We start from the raw sequence: 23,284 nt of genomic DNA on the forward strand, positions 1-23,284 counted from the left end.
TAATGTTATTAAAATTGTCCTAGATCTACAAAATCTAGATTAAATTATACAGAAAAAAATTGTGATTCAAAATATTTATATCATTCATTTTCGGTATATTTGTCGGTTAGATATTCCATTAATTTTTGGTATATTTGTCGCTTAGATATAATTGCCTTTCAAGCGCCAATACATCTTTAAAATCACCACTTTTTTATATATTTTTAAAATAGTTAAATTTTTTTTGAAAAAAATATCGGTTGAGCCTTTGAACCTCCGATTGTACATATTAATACTACATATTGTGCCGGAAAATGTTACCCTTAGCTACTCATGACTAGATTTATGATTTTCCTGGTCAAGCTTTATTTATATTCCATATTAAATGTATATTCTTAACAACCTTCCTTTGGATTTCTATGGCAGAATGAAATAACATTGTGGTCACAGTTAAAATCGATCGGTTCGATGTGTTGATCGTGAGGCCTACTCATAAAATAAAGAAGCACAGGTAAAACCTAGTACATATATTTTTTTATAGATAATAGAAGTACTTAGTACACACTAAGTTTAAAGAACAATAAAAAAAGTATTTTTATCATTTTAACTTTTTAAACTATGATCAAGGAACTTAATAATGTCACATTTTTTTAGAATTAAAACACTGGAAAATACTAAATAATAATTTAATATCAACAGACGAATTAAATTCGTTTATATACTTATTTTTTTTGTGTTTTCATTGAGATATTTGCTTTTATATAGATTATAATTACAGTATTTATACACAATATTATAGTTAATACTAATAACAGTAGAAAATACGTAAGTTTGTTTCGTAGAAAAAAAATGTGCAAAAATATAATGTAGATTATAAAACTGTTTAAATCATAATTAGTTTGAATAAAACATTAATTAAATAATAAGGATAAAAATTCGACAGCAATAAAACTATTTCACACGACAAATATCAAGTCCTTTCAGTTACATAAAATAGTAATAAAAAGATAACTCAGCACATAAAAATAACCACCAAACAAAATAAACATAAAAATTTTACTTATCTTTATACTTTATACAGAGAAAATGGAATGTTTAAAAAATATATTTTGTGCAAAATGCAATAGATAAATCAAATTAAAAACAACAGACAATATACCTTACATGGTTTATAATATTTAAAATTCTATACTTTATGGTTATTTGTGTAAATTATCTACAATTTCTAGTGCAACGTGTTTTATTAAATATTATTTTTATTATACAATAATACTATTATAAATGTACATACAATTACATTTCCAACCTGTACGATCCAATATGAAAAAAAAGCCGAAACAAAATGGAGGTAGCATAAAACGCGTTTTATTTCACGCAGACAACATTGAACATTGATTATAAAATATCTTGGCACCAAAATAGAGCGGGACGGCTGAACGTGATATAAAAAAAAAATAACAATTCGTAGTTTTATATTTAACATTTATAGGTACTAAGAGTTTCCATTACAATAAAATATATTACATTCTTATTGCATCTTATTTAACAAAACAGCGATTGTAATTATGCTATTAGTTACCCTAGTGTTCTGAAATGAAAATAGTTTTTAGTAGACATTTGATGATCAACCGGTTTATTAACATTGCACATTAACGCACAATATTAGATGCGCGTGATTATGAGTACCAATGGCGAAGTGTCCATATAATCCATTTCCTGTGGGCTTGGGCTTCTGTAATTTATGTAAAATATAATTATAATGATTTCCAGACCACATTTATGCATATTACTAGTCCCGTAAATTGTGTTGACTTCCTTTTCGGAAAATTTCCGTTGCCACTGATAAGTACCTACTTACCTTATAAACATGGGACAAGTTACTATACAACGTACACATGTTACGTTTCGCATTGCCCCAACGCGAAAACAAACAACAAAATATCTTTATATTTGTATGACAACTCAAAACTATTGACTCTTCTATCAACAAAATATTAAGGCACTAGTACAATAGTATAGACGTTAAATAAATATATACATTAAGGTTCCGTACCTTACTCCCATTATTGCAAGACTGTCAGCGAAAGTAGATTCAACCGTGTAAACACAGGCTTAAAGCTCAAAATACTTTCACCGCTTTCAAACAGCTGATTTTCTAGCTTTCTCTTGTCATCGGTATCTACTTTCTATTGCTCCGACACGTACCTCTAATTGCCTATTTACGAACAATAAAACACTATGGTGATCTCCATTATTGGCCGGCCTGAATATATTGAGGGCTTTATGTTAAAACTAACGACACAGGAGACAGGAGGTGGAAAATGCAGCTGCAATTCACGCAAAATAACCGACAAATCTTCATAAGTCAAAAAAAGAATTTTGAAAATCGGTCCACAATTGGCGGAGTAATCGCGTAACAAACAAAAAAAATCATACAGTCGAATTGAGAACCTCCTCCTTTTTTGAAGTCGGTTAAAAATTAAACTGCGAAGAGGGTGTAAAAATGGTCTTAGTCTTAAACCGAGATCGTAGTCCTTTATTGTTGGTCTAATATTATTAAACCGAGAATAATATTGATATTAATATATTATTATTCAACTCTGTATTGCGCAACTATGTAGCCAAATACGTAATATTACTTAATTTGCATAAAAGAATAAGATTATTTATATCACTGCTACTATACGTGTTACTATAATCTTGTATTATATTGCGTATTGCTTTTAATCTTTTCACAGCATTCCATAATTATAATTCATTTGTAGATAGCGGCTGATTATTTCAGATTCAATCTGACTAATTAAAGCAATTATTGATCAAGATAATAGTATCTAAACAGAGGTGCGGATAATTTCAGAATTAATCTGACAATTAAATCAGATATGTCGTCTTTTATAAAGAGAACCGAAAAATTTATTCGGCCGTTGTAAAAAATTTGACGTTAAAAAAATTTAATCGGCAAAATAATATTTGACATTGTCATTCTGCACAACTTTTTCTAAGTACCTTAATATAAAAAAGCAAAATAAAAAGAAAATAAATTGATTAAAAATATATTTCTAACAATTATACCGAAAGTTCTTGATTGTAAATTTGTCTTCATAACAGTTGCCATTTGATTTCATTATTGCACTTCAAAAAATATAAAATGTAAAAATATAAAAACATTGGTCCTCGAACCTTTGGAAACAAATTGCATTAACAAAAACAATCAGCGGTTAATATATTCTACAAAGTGCTGCGATTTGACATAGGAACATTTGTTCCAACATTGGCTACAACTACAAATGTTTGCCAACGAACAATAGACAATAATATTTCCGTGTATATTATAAATAAGTACATTGTTTATAATATCAAGAAGGTATAAACTTTTGTGTATTAAGTGTCATGATCAGTCTTAGTCATTTACACAAAGTGATGGAAGGGATACACAAAGTACTCCACCTGATGTAAGCCAAGAGAGTATGTTTTTTTTTACTAATACTTGTCCAAAATCCTCGTATTCATTGCAAAATCTCGCACAACACGAGCGAAGTTGCCAAATATTACATAGCATGATGTGCCTTTAGGTACAAACATCAGATCTGCATCGCTTCTTGTGTGCTAGTTGATAAATACAAGGCCAAAACTTTTGACTTGAAATAGAGGTTATTATTTATCTCCACCACTGGCAGGTAAAATTAGTGTTTCAGTTCACACTTGTAAGGTTTAAAATCGATAAAAATAGTCGAAACACGTGTGACCTACAAACTAAGCCACACTTTTTCATATACCCTATCAGCTTACAGTCAGGCTCTACAATTACGTTCATTAAATAACAATCACAATGGTAAAACTTACATAATAACTGGTACGCTTATTCTAAGGAATGTAATAAATTCGGAACTACTTTTTAAAGAGAGCCGTGACTTCCTCGATGGTCCTGTTTTTAGTTTCTGGTAATTTGAAGTATGTAAAGGCGAAGAACAGAATCAAAAGAACTGTGAAAGGTAGGAATACGAAGTTGCCTAAAGCGTCAGACATAGGGATGAAAGACAAACCAACAATGAAATTGGCAAACCAGTTGACAAGCGCACCGAGACTGACAGCCGCACTCCTCGCGCCCTGACCGAACAACTCGGAAAGAATCATCCAAGGAATCGAGCTAGGACCAACGCCGAAGAACGCCACGTATAGGAACGTGAAAATAACTGCGAAGATGCTCATGGTCTTGTTGTTTTCATAAGTGAAGAATGCTATTGTCATGAGAACGGAGAAGACCGTCATACCACCAAGACCGACCAATTGAAGAGTGCGCCTTCCTAACCGATCCATCAAAGGTATCGATACTAAAGCCATCACGAACAAAGTGCTGCCCACACCAATGACAGCCAATCTTGCATCCTCCTCTGTGAGGCCAGCACTGACGAATATCGTCGCGGAGTAGTATAAGACCGCGTTAATACCACCCAATTGTTGGGAGAGATGCATGACGATACCGATTACAAGTGGAGTTCTTAAAGCCTGAATTCTGAACAAGTCCATAATAGTGAACTTCTCCTCTTGTCTAGCTGCCTGATCTTCCGCGTGCATATCATTAATTTCATTTTCAATTTCACTATTTCCTCTTATTTTAGTCAGCGCTTCTCTCGCTCTCTCCTCGTCGCGTACACCGAGCAATAAGAACCTTGGAGATTCGGGAGCGAACGGCAACATAAAACACTGTATTGCTGAAGGGAGCACAGCAAGTTTGAATAACCATGGCCAGCCTTCATTACTGCCGAGTATCACGTCAATGCCTAGAATTTGTCCGAAGATCATTCCAAATGCTACGGCCAACTGATTGACTGTGCCGAAAGCACCCCGCATATTTAAGGGGGCGATTTCTGACACATATGTGGGTGACGCAGTGGTAGCAAAGCCGCAATTGATTCCAATCAGGAATCTGCCGATGATAAGCATTTCAACGGACGATGCCATTTTACTGAATCCCATTAACACTGCGCCGAGAACACCGAATGCAGCATTAAAGAGTAGGGCCTTCTGTCTCCCGAACTTTTCTAGCATCCAGCTGGCGAGCGGGCAGCCGATCATGCCACCGACGGCGAAGATACTGACGATCACGCTGAATATGAGAGCTGGGCTAGCATCGTACTGTTCTCTGATGAAGTTCTCGATGAAGGTGCGCGGCGCGTTGATGACGCCAGTGTTGTAGCCGAACTGGAACATGCCCAGCACGGCCGCGCTCACCGAGTACAGCAGTGCGCCTGTTGTGCCGCCCGACATCTTCACACCGGGTGATGATGCTGGAATTTAAAATTAAACTCGTCACAAAACGTGCATATTCTTATCAATCTGACGTTACTACAGTGAACTTTGAATTATCCTTAAATACCATAATGAAGGTTCTAATAAACGATATAGGCTGAACTGTACATTATATTAATTTAAATAGAACAAAATCGCAGAAATAAGTGATTAACACAATACGATTTCCCACCACGCGTACTGTGGTCGTTATGAATCATTAAATATAAGTCAATAATAAATGATCATTGCGCATATATTTAAAACAGGTGCATACCACTGCAGTTTTATAAACGCAAGAAAAAAATATTCAATATATTAATATCAAACCAAAATATCACGCTACATTCAAGATTCCTAATGCATAGCCGAAAAACACTTGATTATTTATCAGTACAGTAGTTTAAATGTTGTTGAAATGTCAAAAGTGAAGTCTGATGCATGATAAAACTATATCCTCTATCTAAATAGTACTTGTGTTAAAACTCGCTCAAGTGTTACATAACTCAATATTTTGACGGGAAATATAGCAGCCATGTTCTTTTTAGTCTCATAAATTACCTTCCCTATAATTTTATAAGTCAAACGTAAAATTTTATGGAATTCTAACTGTTACTAATTTATGTATGAGACGTCACGGTTTTGCAAACCTAATTTCTACGTCAGTGTCGATGTTATGAAGACTTAACGAATCCCACACAAAAACGATTTGTTTGTCTCCAAGAGACTTAAGTCCCACTCAAACTCTCTATACCTATTTCATACAAAAATAAACTGAAACCATTTGAGTATAAAGAATGCTGTACGTTTAATGTCTTGATAATAATAGCATATGAGTAATGTACTAACAATTTAGCAGTACATTATCAAATAACAACATGTACGACATTGTAAATATGAGCAGAAAATGTAATTAAAATGAATGAGATGATGATGCGAAAAATCAAATCTATAAAATTGGTACGTAATAGATGTAACGCAGAACAAGTCTCAGTTTTATAATAGAATTATTATGCTAGGCAGTCAGGTGCAGGAAAATCCCAAGTACGTTCGCAAAAACCAGTTGTCCTTCACAAGACCACGATTAGCATACTTAAGTGCATAAAAATTACTCTATAATACAATGTATTCATAGTAGTTTGCTAAATAGCTCACAAGAAAATATATATCACCATAGAACTCAAGGATAAAATAAATGCATACAACACGCACCAATGCTCAAGCTGCAAGTACTATGTGTAAGTATTAAGAAACTATGAGATTTCCTGTCTGCTAAGGCCATATTGAGAACAGGTTGCTGATCAGTCAAACAATTTTCTCTTCATGATTTATTTCGTTTTTTTCATTTCATTTCTTTCACACTTTAGAGTCATTATGTTTCCTATTCGTTAAATAGAATTTCAAGCTATCAGTCTTATTACTGTCTAATGACAATGACTAGTAGGCACATGCCTTCGACTTGATAAAATAATGCCAGACAGGGACGAAATATTCATACCATAATTAGATTAAAGACAAGGCAAAATACTGTTGAACCGCAGTCTAATAACATACAAAGGAAAGACTGACTCCAATAAATGCTACAATTACTTATAAAAGGCTAATTATGTCATTATCCTAATCAATATGTCTACTACTATTCTTCGATTAAATATATGGATTTTATCCTGTATTTATTGAAGTTTTCAAACCATCAACAGTAATTTTCATAAAAATTGGTTTATAAAATTCTTAGGTTGTGTCGCTTATAAAGCTTTCATGCTCTTTGCTGTTATAGATTTCAATATGGTTTTAGACAATTGTAATTTGGTTTTAAGTCATTTAAGCGTTGCTAATAAAAAAAAATATATTTTTTTTATTATCATTAATTTCAATTATTTCAATTTAAAAATTATTTATAAGAGTTCGAAGTATAGAAAACAAAATATAAAACAATTACAGATATTTATCACAATTATTATACAACTTGTACTTTAGCCGCTGACGCAAACGATTTTGAAACAATTAGTTCCGCTGCAGACAATTTTATGGTAATTAAAAATAAATACAGTCAAACAATTCTTTATACTTCACAGCACCATAAATAGAAGATTATGAAGAATTTACTAATAAAAAAAAACAAGACAAAAATATAACTCACGAGCAGTCGAAAAATCAACGCGACGTCGAATAGAGATGTAAAAAACAGTAATCATGATATCTTTAAATATTACGCTTATCAAGACTTTGTTGATAAGAACTTTGATCTAGATATAAGATACAACAGTTGCCATAGTAAACATGACGATGTGAATTAAGTAATGAAGTGACCTGATGAAAAATGCTAGGCACATGGTAGATAGTATTCATATGGGACATCAAAGAAAAAAATTAGATAAATTTAATAACCAATAACGAGGATTGTCGGATTACAAATTCTTTAATAGCACAATGATCGATACTGAAAGAACAAAGCTGCATTAAAGAGGGTAAAGGAGAGCATATTTCGTAAATTTTACCAACCAATTGGTACAAGTATTTTCAACGCAATTAGATAACATATTAACAAGAGACATTAATTGAAACTGGAATTTTGCCGATATAGAAGGATAATATAACAATACCCTCACATAACATTACATAATTTTACTCACTACAAGCGATAAACATAGCGATGATACCAATACTCAAACAATCATTTTAATCTTACTTGTATCACAATGGCAATAATTATAATACAACTTATTCTTTGTATGAAATGTATATAAAGGATGAATTATACAAAAACCGAGGTTGCATATGAATGGATTACCCATAATTTAACAAAACTCCATTTTCCTGTACTTCACAGCGAAGACAATGGCGCTGAATCGTCCGCACGGCTGATATGTGAGTAATAAAATAAATAATCGTGTTACGACTGCAATATATTTTTATTATTGCTTAATGCGTTTACATTGTTAAGGTCTACACTGTTGGGCAATTTTAAAGCATCAGTAGAATATTTATTTTTATTAATTATAGTCAGGGGGTGTTATTTTGTGTATGGCGGCAAATTCGTCTTTTTGCAATTACTCATTCAGTTCGAAATGACGAAGATCAGTTTTAGTAGCCGTATTGGTAAATAAGAGAAATGTTCACTCTCTTACCTGTATGGCTATAAAATTTGTCTATTGGTTAGAAAGCCTGTAATCGTAAAAAAACGGCTATGCCCCGGACGGAAAAGGCCTCCTGACCATATACTCATCTTAGGTGCTATAGCAGACGAACCAAAAATTGCTAACATCATAGAGGAAGACATAAGAGAACGAAAACCGACTGTAATGAACTAACAAAGCGCACTATAACCAAGTGTAGATTACGATGTAAATCTTCGGATATGATATGACAATGTCACTAATCCTTGGACCTAAGTATATAATACAGGGCTGATATTATTATTATTATAATTTTGTATGATTATTTTAAATTTAGCAAATGGAAAAATATCAATCATCTATTTTGAGCTTGAAATAAGGCCATTGTTGGCCAGTGTTAAACTTGTGGTACAATAACATTGCTCATGAAATAACAATTAGAATCAACACAACAGATATTTACTAAGAATTGTAAACTAAACAAGAAATTAGACATGCATTATTGTTACCATATTTTACACGAAACTACAAATTTATGCACATTTAAATATATTTAAATTAAAAATTTTAAGTGGCTTATTGGCAAACTTTTGAATCATAAAATATTAACCAAAGTGTAATAAAAGATATTCTTTATCAAACAAATAATAAAAATACGAGAAAATGTTTAATGTAATTGGTTTCGTGAAGTCAATTAACAACAAATACAATATGACAGATACTGCATACACATTCTAATATTATGAATATATTTACAAAAGGTTAAAACATTCCACGCCACTATGCAATTCATGTTATTCGCCATTTTGTTCATATATCTAGAAATACTATCAAGGTAAACATGCGAGGGAAAAGACCAAGACTTAATCCCCAATGTAGCATAAGATGCTGTCAATGGAATTGTACTGAAAGCAATACCTTAAGAGCATCAACGCAATCTTGATAAAACTATATTATACTGCTAAAACATTATCTAAATAATGCCCAGGAATAGTGTTTACAATAAGTAATAAATCAAACATACTTAGATTTTAAAAATAAAAGTCAAATAAAACTACTTAACGGTTTTAGAGGTTTTATGGTTAATGTTAAAGCCGACGCGAGGTATCGAAAATAAAAATAGTAGATCGACGTTACGTAATTAGCGAATCGCAAAATTTCCCAATATTTAAAGGTCATAGACATAAAAGAAGAGAAGTAAAAACAGAGGATGTAATTGGCGCTGTTAAAACAAATTACACTTTTTTGATAACACATTTATTGCGATTCATGCGAAATTTTCTTGTATAATTCTCTTTTAGATACTAAGGTGACTGCGTATTAATAAACGCATGAAATTAAAAACGTTTTATTAATAAACATAAGTATAATAATATCTGTATAATATACTTCCCCTAGACTATAAGGCTTAACACAATAATTAGGATAAAACACGACCCCGTAAATAACATTGTTAAGTGATATGCCTTCGGGAATCGGTAAAAAGCATACGCTTATTAAATTAATTAGTAGCAACAAATTAATAAGGGATATGTCGGATTAGTTAACACGCATAACATCTTCCAGTTCAATGGTTAAAACAGTTTGTTAATTAATTTGTATTAAAACTAGATTTTTATCGTGTCACATGGGGTCTGAAATGGATTATTGGCGAAATTTACTCAAATAGAATTAACTTCCAGAGCTAACATTAGAAGTGTTATTAGCAAAGTTTCCCGCGTTTTTTATGCAATAAATTAAAGATTTCAAGTGCTTTTTTTGTGTCAAATAAGAAACATAACAGTTTGAACTTAATACAACTGCTTTCTCAATAGATACGCTTACAGTTTGATCCGACATATTGGAACTTTGATTTGTATTCAGAAAACATTGGAATTTTTGGTTCGATAACACCGAAAACAAACTCTTTAGAAGTACCGTTAGCGGGTCCCAAAACATTGTTATTCTCGAAACGTGGCAAACATTAACTTAAAATCAACACATCAAAACATTCCCACACATAATGGCCACAAGGTCTCCAAGAATTACCTTCGACGTTACAGCAATAACTATATTTGACAACTCACCTGTAATAACTTAAATCCAGAACTAAAAAGGCAAAAACACTGAACACTGTACAGGCTGTTACGACATTATCGACGAAAAAGAATATTGATAGTGAAAACGGTGTGGCGAAGGCGGCGGACCGAATCGTACTGTCGGTAAGGTCGTATAACTATCTTGGTGTAAAGCTACGGACAGACAGTTTTGCTGAACAAATACCAAAATGTTACAATAACTTTACCGTCCTGGTAAGTATTGTAGGGCTCATGATTTCAAATTGAGACATTTAAATTCATTACAGTATACTTTAAAAAATAGAATTATTTTGCTTGGATATAAAACATAATGCAATAGTCGCCTTGCAGATTTTCTTTAAAATTCAAACTAGCTGTTTTTATTAGACTAAACTCGTTTCGACATCAAGCGATCTATTGTAATGATACAGTTTAATCAAAAACTTGCTACTGAATTTTTAAACTAGCTCTATTTTATTATGAATTTACAATCTTGCATAAATAACGGTATTAATTCCAAACCATATGAACACACGTGTCACCAAATTATTAAAATCGCAGATCTTAATACAATAATAATTATTAAACGGTAAGTAGAAGTAAAGTAAGTACTTGCCTATGGTATGTTTGAAGTTTTAAGCAAATATGATAGCGCGTATGTAGTAACGAACACGGTACGTGAACTCTTTATAAATATTGCAAGAATAAATTAATTGTATAAGGAAAAATATTACGTGAATATAATTATCTAAAAACTGGAGCGTGTGTTTTAAATCTTGAAACATAAAATGTTCGAAAAACTTACTTTTGTGGTAAACAAGAGTGTCATTTTTGTTTGCAGTCCTCAGAGATAGATAGTCCTGTTTGTACCATACCTAATTCCTATGCATGTTATCTTTATCCTACTAATATTATAAATGCGGAAGTTTGTGAGGATGGATGTATGTGTGTTTGTTCCTCTTTCACAAAAAAAACTACTGAACGGATTTGGATGAAACTTTACAGTAGTATTGGTTATACATCAGAATAACACATAAGCTACAATTTATAACAATTTTGTGTAATTTAGTCATAATACAATGATACATATCAAGTATGTCGGAAGAAAAATATCCCGGTAAACTCTTTCACACGAGCAAAAGCTGGTATTTTATAAATTTAAACGGCAGATATTATTGGCAACCCGTTCACGAAATAAACAAATTCTTAATATTTACCTAATCTTAAACTTTATCAATTGTATCCACTCTGAGTCTATTAATGAATTCAGTAAGGTATTTGAGTTAAACTTATTAGGCTGATATTTCTACATATGTTACTAAACAAGAGACCGCAGCCATAGTATGTACTATACTTAACAGCACTGGTAAGTACAAGGGGAACCGGATTTATTCAAGCGTCGCTATAAACACAACACATATCCATTCACGTGGCAAATCCTATGCATTATATTATAGAAATTGACTACCTCTGTGGCGTAGTTGTAATTGTACATTGTACAAGTACGACTACCACGTTAAGGTCCTGGCTTCGAATGCTAAGTCGGGCCAAAAATAATTGTGACTGGGTATTCCATCTAAAAAAGTTACTCAGTCGCAACTCGGAATCACGAAGTTGGCGGTGTTGGCGGTGAGCACGTAAAAACGTTGGTCCTGCGCCTGATCCCTCTCCGGTCATGTTGGATTGCCGGTTGGTATTATAGGATGTGGCCGAAATTTCGGCTAGGCGGATACATTTAGGAATAATAAGTTGTCCTTTTCAAACTGAATCGGCAGTTTCATTGCACCTTTAAGTGAAAACTGCATCAGATATCAACCTACGGGAGACACTACATTTGTCGAGAGACTCCAGTTACACCATATAATAAGAGTATATAGTAATATAGTATAAAGATACTATACACATGTACTCAAACTAAATCCAAAACGCAACTAGCAGTTTAGCTGGCTTACCAACATTCAAGGTCGTAATTAAAAAAGAAAAAAATGCATTCCTAACGTTAACATGTACACTATCGGAAAGCCATGTCGTGTCTACAGAATGTGTCAGAATCACCCCTAGGGATTCGGAAAAAATTTGAATACAAACTGAAATAATGAAGCAGACGTAATAACAGACTGGTACACGCTTTAATCAATGACTATTCACCGGAAATGACTAGTTATGTAGCAAGAAACAATGTCAAATAATACAGTCAGTGATTCTAGACTGAAGAAATAAGTGAATATACTGCCTATATACAAATATTTGTAGTCTGCGATTTAATGTGAAAATTAAATAGGGATGTGTAAACGTTTTAATGAATTTAATTCTTGTTATTAACTTAATTATAGTACATTAAATGTAGATAAATAACTGAATCGCTAGAAATGGATATTGGATATACAAACTAAAATAACAAAAGGTAAAAAAGTTAATATTGATATACATTTAATTTGTAATCATTATTATGAAAAAAATAACATCAAAACAACGACAATTAAAAATTTAATTATTTTCCTGTTGTAACAATTTCTAGAAATAACAAAAGAAAACCAGTTTAAAAAGCATCCGTAGTCTGTCTCGAACGCGTGACGTGCATCATAAACAAATTTGTTTTCAATACTTATTTTGACTACGATATTGCTAAAGTTCATTTAATGTCGTCTGATCCTGTTCTAAATAAGCCATAACAAATTAAGGATCTATTGAATAATAAATAAGATTTTGAGGTACTAGAAGGAGAGGAGCCACTAAAAGAATCACAGGAAATGATTAATACTATTTAACAGAGACACAATACTTTTAAAAAAACGCAATATCACGGCTGCCAAACCACAATGACGTAAACAATATCAGCGGACAACCTTCTTTAAACGGAAGGAGCAAGAAAAATGTATTACTAAAAGGATATATCTTACTTTATAATAACGTATGACCAAAACATTGAAGCAAAATAAATACCCGAAACGACAACCCAAGAACAGCTTGGCACAGACATATTAGGAGAGATAGCCCCATATAAAGTGTGAACGAGCAAAGATGATGATGATATGTCTTTCTTTAGCAAATAGAAAGGGGACCTATAGTAATTGATCACGCATGGTCATGAACACGCACAGATAAGAGAGTTTTTGGGTGCGTTTCAAGAAATGGGATTAAATAATAGAGAGACTCTGCTGAATGTCACTGGTACGAAACGCAACAGCAAATGTGCTATTTCAAAGCGGTTTTTTGAACATTGGTACCACCGCGGCCTCATTCATTCTTTAAACAATTTTATAGTCTGTAACTGGTTCTACCACTTAAAACTATGTGTATTCCTAGTTTCTCTAACTTAAATCCCAAGAAAAGTAATTTTAAACCACAGACGATATATAAACTGCAAATTATGTTAATTAGTAATAATTTTTTCCGTTTTCCATGTCTCTATCATGAAACTACACCAAATCTATGCCACGCCGACATTACGCCGGGGTATTTCGCATGAGTTCACGCAATGTCTGCCCTAATGCTTCTTTAGTAAAAAATTGATGTATAGAATATTTTTGTACTAAGTAAAACGTGACATAGGAAGCTTCGACAACTAAGTGCCCAAGAGATGTTTGGCACGCAATATTAATGTTTATTGTTTAGTTTGGCGTAATTTTCGTCCGTGTCTCAGAAAAAAAATCTGTGACCAATGAGAGACTATCACTATGTCAGCGTTTGATGATAAATCTTTATGGGATTTTTGAAATAAGAATTTCAGTTAATATGTATATTTTTTATTTCACATTTCTTCAAATTCACATAAATCATGTTTAAAATGGTTAGACCATTGGCATCCACATGGATGATATATATATAGGCCTACATATTATTTTGATAGAAATAATTCAATTTCTGCAATGGCATAGCTTGCTGGAGCCTCAAAAGGAACTTAGCTCGTTTCGGTTCATCTTTTACATGAATCACACGATATATTGTTAGAAAAACTTGTTTAAATTCTCGAATTATCTATTGTTCACCACAATTACAATAATTACATTGAATCTTTAATGACCACTGCATCCATTTATATAGTGCGCAGTAAAACAGCCTCCATGGTACAGTGGGTAGGGTCGGCGGGAGAAGGTCCGGGTTTGTTTCTTGCAAATCTTGCACCAATTTCGGATCAAATTTGTCTCATGAAAAGCCTCTTATAGCAAATACAAGTAAAACGTAGTTCCAAAAAATATGTTCCAGAGGAAAATAAATCCGACATAATTCTGGCAACCATTGAGATATTTGTTTTTTTATCAACATTATATTTGAACTAATCCGTACCATGCTACAATAAATTTGTCGGGGACTGTGACCATTGGGTATTATACCACTGGTATAACAATTAAATTAAATCATATCTATAATTAATAAATTCCACGGTGTACATTAAAAATGTAAGGCACGAACAACGTTTATGAAATATTTTCACGGAAACTTAGGTTTATTACGTTTAGACATTAATAATACAGCTACACTGAACAGACCATTTAGGTTGTTTACTTTATGATCACTCAAAATAAACTCTATAGTACGGATGGACGGACGATCTTTGCTTAAAGATAGATAAATAAAATAGTAACAAGTTACTTTAATGCGTAGACATTTTGAGTTCCTGTTGGGCTTTTATTTATAGGAAAGTCTTTAAAAAAAAGAGCCGCGAGCATAATCTAATGTGTACGGGGAAACACTACTACTACTACTACTAATGTATTTATGTCCGAGTCGAATGATATTCTAGAAACATCATTTTAAAACGTCTCTGCCTACGACTTACGACAATAAATATTCTGATAAAACAAGTAAACAAATGGACTATCGTTAATTCCTTTTGTTCCGTTTCATAAATTCGCATTGTGATAGAGAAAGCGTGCTGGCACGCGCCGCGTCGACGCGACGCCGCGCCACGCCAACGCGACTGACTGCCTCCTTAACATAATGGTAAACCTCCTGAATAACATATTGAATCTCATTTTATCTCTAAGGTTTAATGAACCATAATAAAGTAAAATGGCCAAAATAATCGACTGACGAGAATTTTTCCAATTTTATTGATAGAAACATTTAATGATAATGTGAGAACGGTATATGAATGCAAGATGTCTTTACTAATATACTAATAATAAAGATGTTTTTCTTTAAATACACTGTGAACAATCAACCATCTCGCTCACTAATAAGCGTGACGAAGGCCTATAACACCACCCAGAGCATCGATAACAGAGTACGGCAATGCCTTATCAGCTAGATTTACTATGACAGATCTTAACACAATGCGCCTGTCATGTGATACTTGTAATGCTGTAGCTGATTGCATCTAATATTTTCAAGGCGCATATAAATAATATAAACTTAATACTACAGTAAATAGTAAAAAATAATAAAAGTATTACTGGACACGGCACGCATTGTGAAGATATTCCTCACTTTGAATCTCTAACCACTAATAATTTGGGTCTTGAGCCCCACAATCGAAGGGTTACTCAATTTTTTTTAAATATTTTTATCTGCATTGATATGTTTAAGATTTTTATAAAAATGTAAAAAAAAGTAACTTTGAAAATAATATCAAAAGTGAATAAAAGAGATGCTGGAACAATCACAATGTTGATATGAATTTGTTTATCGCCGTATTTACATATTTTATAATTACGACATTGTTGACATTTAACAATTACGAGATAAGTTATCACCGCGAGTTTATTTATCCCAAACATCAAACGTTACTGAACGTTTGATATTTGCACTTTCACTATATGTTGTTTTTACATCAAAAATATGCTCTGCTATGCTATGCGTAAGATTTTCGTCATGCTATAAAAAATTTATCACGTTTTTTATTTTATGCTTCCACGAAATACGTATTACAAAATATACACTAAACAGTTTCTTCGTAATATTGATTCTACGAATTATTTTTATCACCGACACTAAGTTGTATTATAATCAGAAACTATAAAACTATTATAGAACTAAGAATGAATGTTGTATCATAATAACAACACAATAAACAACACGACTAAACGCCCATTGCTTACAAATTAATTGCAAATGAGTCGCACATCGGATTTTGCAAATACAATTTCAATTTTTTTGTTTTGACGGGATGATCTCATAAATAGCAATGCAATAAAATATTTTAGCATTTCAGTCAAATCAATTTCAAAGATACCTAGTATATAAGTACAACACATAGTTGTAATAGGTCAATATCTCAGCAAAATATCCTATCTAAAAATTTAAGACAATTAGCTATGAATGCATAAGATAATATATCCTCTAAAACGCAAGAAAATAACTTGGAATGTTTAGAAAAAACCTTTACAATTGTATAAATCTTGTGAGAGCGAATACATACTTCAACCACATGATATACTTAATCCAGGAATATGATATTCAATCCAATGTACTAAAGCCTTAGTGCAATGCAGACACTAAGAGAAAATTGCGAGAAATTCCAATAAATACCTGACGGGACACGATGGCGTGGAGCGATGTGATCGGAATCTGTCTATAACAGACACCAATTCTACTAGAAAACCTATTTAGATTAGCAATCTAATCAGGTAGAATTGAGCTGTCTGTCTCTCGAAATAGAGGTTTTTCTATCGCCAAATTTTGTCTCTATTGGTCTGTCAAATTTAAGGAAATAGAAAAAATTAAGGAAGCAGACGAAAGTAATCATGGTTGAATTTTGTCCTCTAAAACGACTTTTACTCAGGCTGTCACAATCATAATACCTAAAGATAGTGTTAAACATGTTAAGTGATTTACAAATAAAGGTATTGGATTCGACGAGAATTCCTAAAAGTAAGTAGGTCTTAGTTCTGGGCCTTATTCTCTAGACATATCACTAAACCTTGGAAACTTAAGTTACACAATACGATTCTGGGCGTGTCAGAACCAGAGGCAGGGCCTTTAATTCTTATAAACTGCCTACTGCGGTCACGGTCCCTCATCATTAAGGGGAACGACTGGATGTACTCACTTCTAATACTCATAACACTAATTATAATTCTAACACAGAATATTAAAATAGATACGCAAAGTTCATTAATTAAATAATTGCCTCGAATCAAGGCTGTAGGGACATTAACGATTACAAAAAAATATTAACACAATAATTCGCACCCGTAATCCCGAAACGGATGTTAAATATAGTATGTTTTTATATCAACGAACATAATACAAAAATATTTGAATACAACGATTCATTTAATGATTTTATTGACGAGATACATTATAAAACGATCTCATAAAAGAGAAAAGGGCTCGTGATCATGAAATTGAAATTGTTACGCAACGAAATGAAAAACAACCAAAACGAATGAATTCATTAAGATCTTACGGTTTGTTTAAATATTTACTCTCAAATATTTTTGTCACGCCGCTGGTTGGTGGAATGAAAAGAAAAACAATAATAAAGACGTATTTCTTACTTCGAGGGATGATAGAACCTTTTTAAACTAAGCTGCATTAATGCAAAACAGACTTTAGGATATACAAAGAAGGAATAGTGTGACAAAAATGATAAAACAGCATCTGTACCCTGAGGACGTAAGCTGATATACAACCAGAACACCCATATGCCACCTTATGTGTTCCGCTACACGATATGACAGAGCAAGAGCCTATTTCCATATTTATTCTTTTTATTGCTTTAAATGACAAGATGAGCTTGCCGTTTCCCTGTTGGTAAGTAATACGAACACCCATAAACACTACAAACACCAACACCTTGAACTACAAATTGTTAAATTGTTTGGTATATTGAGCACAAATTCCAGTCTCCGGGCTGATAATGACCAGAAAAACCCAATATCACTTTGCCAGTTAGAAAAATATGGCGTGGATTTTATCAGTGTTTATTTAATTAAAAATAATTATATTGAGTAAATTATTTCAAATAGCAATCGGCAAAAATGTTGCAAAGAGTTGGTATCTACTGTCTATATATAGAAGTTGATATATGGGTCTACCACTGGCGTCCATACAACCAGATTCCTACCGGTTTCCCTTTTACATTTATTTATATTTGTCTTAGTTTTCTGTTAAATTGGCTGCGCTGTTAACCAATACATCTTTTTTGCCCGGGTTACCTTTTGAAAAATTTCATCTTTCGCCACTAAGGTCTATACTGTAAATCACGTGAGATATTATTTCCCGCCGTGCGTCACGAATCATTCTTCCTCATTTTGATCTTCAAATATTATTTAATTCAAATAATTTATTTAAAAGTACTTTATTACATGAAACGTTAACAATTTTGCATAGCTAACAGTTAATACTGATAAATATCAAACAGCGTTATGGATTGTTCAATTCAAAAGGTCCTATACTAAAACCATTGGAACGAGTAAAATACATGCGGGTATAATGTTAAAAAGGCTACGTTTAGTACCATAGATAATTATTGTGACGATTATGCAGTCACGGAACACAGTCTAATAGCTTATTGTGAACGTATCAAACAAACATCGCAAATAACATTGTTATTAAACCGATCAGAACACTTCACAACTTTAAAAAATATTATAACGATTTATATTGTGAGGTGGGTTTTTAAAATTCTAGAATCATACATGGGCGTAGAAGGCTTTCAATTGTCTTGTAGGTCTTAATAATTCAACGTACTTACATACAAATATATTTACTTGTATGGAATTTCAACAAAATGTCGCCGAAGAATATAGAAATTTAAGGGTTAAATACTTTTCTAGTTACTTTTTCTTCTTGGTATTCGATAAAATATTATATAAGCGATTTTATTTAAGTAATAATGAAATATTCTCATGTACCTTGACTTATCATAAGCGTAACTATGTTTGACTACGTGATGAATAAAGCATTTTATTTTCAAAAAGTTTTGCGAGTTTATATAAATACCAAGCAAATCCAATCTACCGGTACCACCTCATCAGCCATCTAACAAGGAGTGGCTCTGTGTTTTCTCTTATCGCTGTCTTAATATTTGCTTTTTATCGTCGGAAAAAGGTCCGTTTTACCTTGAACCTCTTACAAGTACACCAATGACATTTCATTTGCTATCAGGGGCCTTATTCTCTATCCCGCACGTTATTTTAACAGTGCGTAACAAGCACGTAACACAACACATCATGTTTAGGACTATAGAAATTTGGCTTACAGAATACCATTCCACGCACATTTCTCGAAGATAACATAACACAGCCGCGTTACGCGTTTACACTATCATACAGAGTAAGGGCCCAGTAGAGGAACTCAACATTTAGGCAAACATAGTTATATATGATAATATAGATCCATGATTAGATTGTCGAAGCCACATCACTACTGCTAAAATGGCCAGACGTTAATATAAAGGGACATGTTTGTGCTTTTTAAACACTTCTACGACCAAAATAAACATTGTTTGGATTATACCGTCTTTATCCTTAATTTCGTAATGCTGCTCATAATTTTTCGCATCTCAGTTCGTTTTAAATTAAAGCCATAATTCTGAATTTACCTTGTCCTAAATGTGGTGACCAAACGGATTTTCCGTGCTTTCCTGTGTATTTTGCCGTACATTATAAGTACACATTTATTTATATCAAGTGTATGGATACCTATATATGTAAAAAAAGTTTTTACGATAAAAACATGTTAACTGGGCCATATCGCGTATGTCATTGCCCGGTTCATTGGCAATTAATGTTTGTTTTAACCACGGACGTGATGTTTCTTGCTTCTGTATCAATTCCTTTCGCCAGTTTCACGTGTTTTGTCTATCGAGATAGCATAATTATACTTTATTACAGTTTCGAAATTGATAAATTAACTAATCTAAAGAAATCCTTTGCTTTGTTTTAATATCATGCCAGGTGTGTTATACCACATAACATAGACATTTTTGAACAGGTCTTCGCGGGGTTTTCGGCTTAAGAAGGCCGTTACCAAAACCACAATAATACTAACTAATGTGGTGAAAACTTTGTTGTAAAATTGTTACCAATAAGGATATAGCAAGTATGTGAAAAACTAATATTTAAAGTTGACTTAATAGACAATTTACCCATAAATTTTAATACAAAAGTGCATAAAGGATACTAATTTATTTTTAGTATCATATAATTACTAAATATTTACACGTACAAATGGCTAGTTACGTGAAGTTTTATTGACGAACTACATACATACGGTCAATTTACGACTCTGAACGTCCGCGTTGCGCGTAAAATAATTTTATACAAATATTTGACGAAAATATTTCTTTGCGAAATTGCATTTTGCGTGCGTATCATCTTGAATACAATATTTCAGACACACAAATATTATTCTATAAGTTAGCCTATTTTTCTTCACAATGCATTTGAATTTTCCAATATGTTAGTCTCCAAAAATGTTAGTGTCTCGCATACCATCCGATATTGGAAGCGTAAATTGTCCATAACTGTGAATGATGTAATGCTCCAGGCACGTCTTCCCGAGTCCCGACCTATCTCAAATGAGAAAGTCAGCCTCACAGGACCTTTACTAAATATGCAGGATGCCGTCCATGGGCAAGATTTGCTGCAGGATGAGTGAATGCTCTATGTCAGATGTGGTAACTACTCTGTGAGCTGTTCACAATATGGGCTAAATTTGATCTATGCTCACTAAAGGGAGAACTTTACATGCTGTTATATAATGGTAAATACTACCTCTTTGAATAAAGGTGGAAGGAAATTTTATGATTATTGCAAAGACATTTTATAACATACATTTTAACAGTACATTGCAATTGTTTAACTGACCCCAATACAAGTGGAAGAATGAATCCAAGTTGTTTAATATTTTTATCAAGCAGACATGACCTACTGTATGTTTACAGTTTACTTTCATATTTCTTACTGATTAGCAACATACTGCAAAGTATAAATAATCACGGAAGGAAAATAAAAAAATTTAACAAAAAAATGCCTTCTTTTCATAAAACATTGTTCAGATTGATAAATTTCACTAAATATAATACTAACTGAAAAGTGATTTTGACCAATTGCAACATCTAGTAAAAAGTCATCACAATATGTTTGATTTCAGTTTATGTTTTATCCCTTACATATGGCACAGTTGGTAACTAATACAGCCATGTACACAATAACTATACCATAAAGATTCCTTATTTGATTTATTAAAATAAATTGACAGCCAATACAAACCTAGCTTAAACTGGTGATACAAGGATTTTTTTTTCTTGCGGCCATATAATAGAAATAAAAAAAAAACATGAGAAATGTTCTTAGATAAGTCTGTAGACAAGAACTAATAAAGGATCTTTGCAAAATTACTGGTTACTGATAAAAATTATGGTACAGCAGTACAAAAATGAAAGACAAGAAGGAAGACTGAAATGGACAGAATACAAATATGACTTTCTTTTTGTGTTATGACAATGATTTTTAGTGGTTGGAATAAATTTAAAAGTAATGGAATGCCATATTATTTGTGAAAGATATAGATACCTACTTAAAACATGAAGTAAGTAGTAATTTATCTTAAACTTCTTTTATTATCATTAACAAAAAGAGAAGTATAAACCTGGGTACATGATAATAACTCTGAAAGTATGTTAATAAATTAAAAAATGTCACAGATCTATTAAATTAAAAGATAAAAAAATTCAAATTTAATGTATTATGAATATAGTATTATAGCTTAAGGCGATACCTCAAGGTCCATTTTCATACATTTTGTTTCGGCTTTAATCTGGGTAACTAAACAAGTATTGGCAAGTAAAGAATTTAAATTCACGTCTAGTTAGTGATTAGTTCTCGCAGTTGAAGAAAAATGTAAAATAATTAATAATCATGGATATTTCTGCCTTTAAAATTTCGTCATATTAAATTTTAAAGGCCGAAATATCCATGATTATTAATTATTTTACATTTTCTTCAACTGCGAGAACTAATCACTAACTAGACGTGAATTTAAATTCTTTACTTGCCAATACTTGTTTAGTTACCCAGATTAAAGCCGAAACAAAATGTATGAAAATGGACCTTGAGGTATCGCCTTAAACAAGAAACATTATTTAGCCAGTATGTCTCCATTTTTTATGAAGATAAATTAAAAAATATTTGAATAAAGAACATAAAATATTCTACAAACCAATTCTCCTACGAAGGAGGCTAGATGCGACGTCGCTCGACATTCTTAATTCACGACTAAAGCTTCAACTGATAAGTATGCCGACAGTGGGCTTATTTAAAACCAGTTTTAAAACACAGCACGTCTAATTAAACCTTCACACTGCCAAATATATCTCAATAAATATTTATTCTGTTTGGTGCACCACTAACAAAACGATTACTCGTAAGTCGTAAGTACTTGGGTGGGTATTTTAAATCTTAAATCACAAAACCAACAACCGTGACGCGTAGCCAATTAATTATTTACGCACTATTAACTTACCATGTCTTACGTGGGTATTTAATTAAATCTTTTCATTTTACTATTTACTAAGTACATAAGAAAAAATATAAGTTATTCCACCCATAAAGTTTGTAAAAAAATGTGATATCACAGCTGTATTTGTAGACGATCGTAACATATTATAAGTAATTTTAATTAAATATAACAACATACCTTCGACAAAATAATGCGAGACAAATTATATTATTTTACACAACCACTAAAAAATCATGTTCATTGTACGCACTTCAATGTATATAATTTAATAACGAAAAATAATAATAGATCATATTTTGATTGTAAACAGTAAACACGCATATAATCACTTCTTCACATTTACAATGACTACTTTTAGGCATAGATTTAGATTTTTACTTTTTATGGTAAGCCCTAGACTTTGTTCCATATTCAAAATAATTACATTTACAG

General features: G+C 32.3%; 1 protein-coding gene across 5 annotated transcripts; it reads right to left on the reverse strand.

The window, feature by feature from the left end:
* Positions 1-3,016: 3,016 nt before the first annotated feature.
* On the reverse strand, positions 3,017-23,260 carry LOC115440180 (glucose transporter type 1). Of its 5 annotated transcripts, none has more exons than XM_030164384.2 (2): positions 23,030-23,260; positions 3,017-5,267 (listed from the first exon to the last, which is right to left on the reverse strand). In XM_030164384.2, exon 2 carries the CDS (start codon positions 5,245-5,247, stop codon positions 3,868-3,870), a length of 1,380 nt encoding a protein of 459 aa, XP_030020244.2. In that variant the 5' UTR covers positions 5,248-5,267; positions 23,030-23,260; the 3' UTR covers positions 3,017-3,867. The 5 variants fall into 5 exon arrangements, with proteins under 5 accessions (XP_030020244.2, XP_030020240.2, XP_030020242.2 ...); XM_030164380.2 differs by lacking the exon at positions 23,030-23,260 and adding an exon at positions 22,553-22,758; XM_030164382.2 differs by lacking the exon at positions 23,030-23,260 and adding an exon at positions 10,451-10,585.
* Between the last annotated feature and the right edge of the window lie 24 nt (positions 23,261-23,284).

The sequence above is a fragment of the Manduca sexta genome, chromosome 21 (genome assembly GCF_014839805.1).
Source record: "Manduca sexta isolate Smith_Timp_Sample1 chromosome 21, JHU_Msex_v1.0, whole genome shotgun sequence".
NCBI classification, from domain to species: domain Eukaryota; kingdom Metazoa; phylum Arthropoda; class Insecta; order Lepidoptera; family Sphingidae; genus Manduca; species Manduca sexta.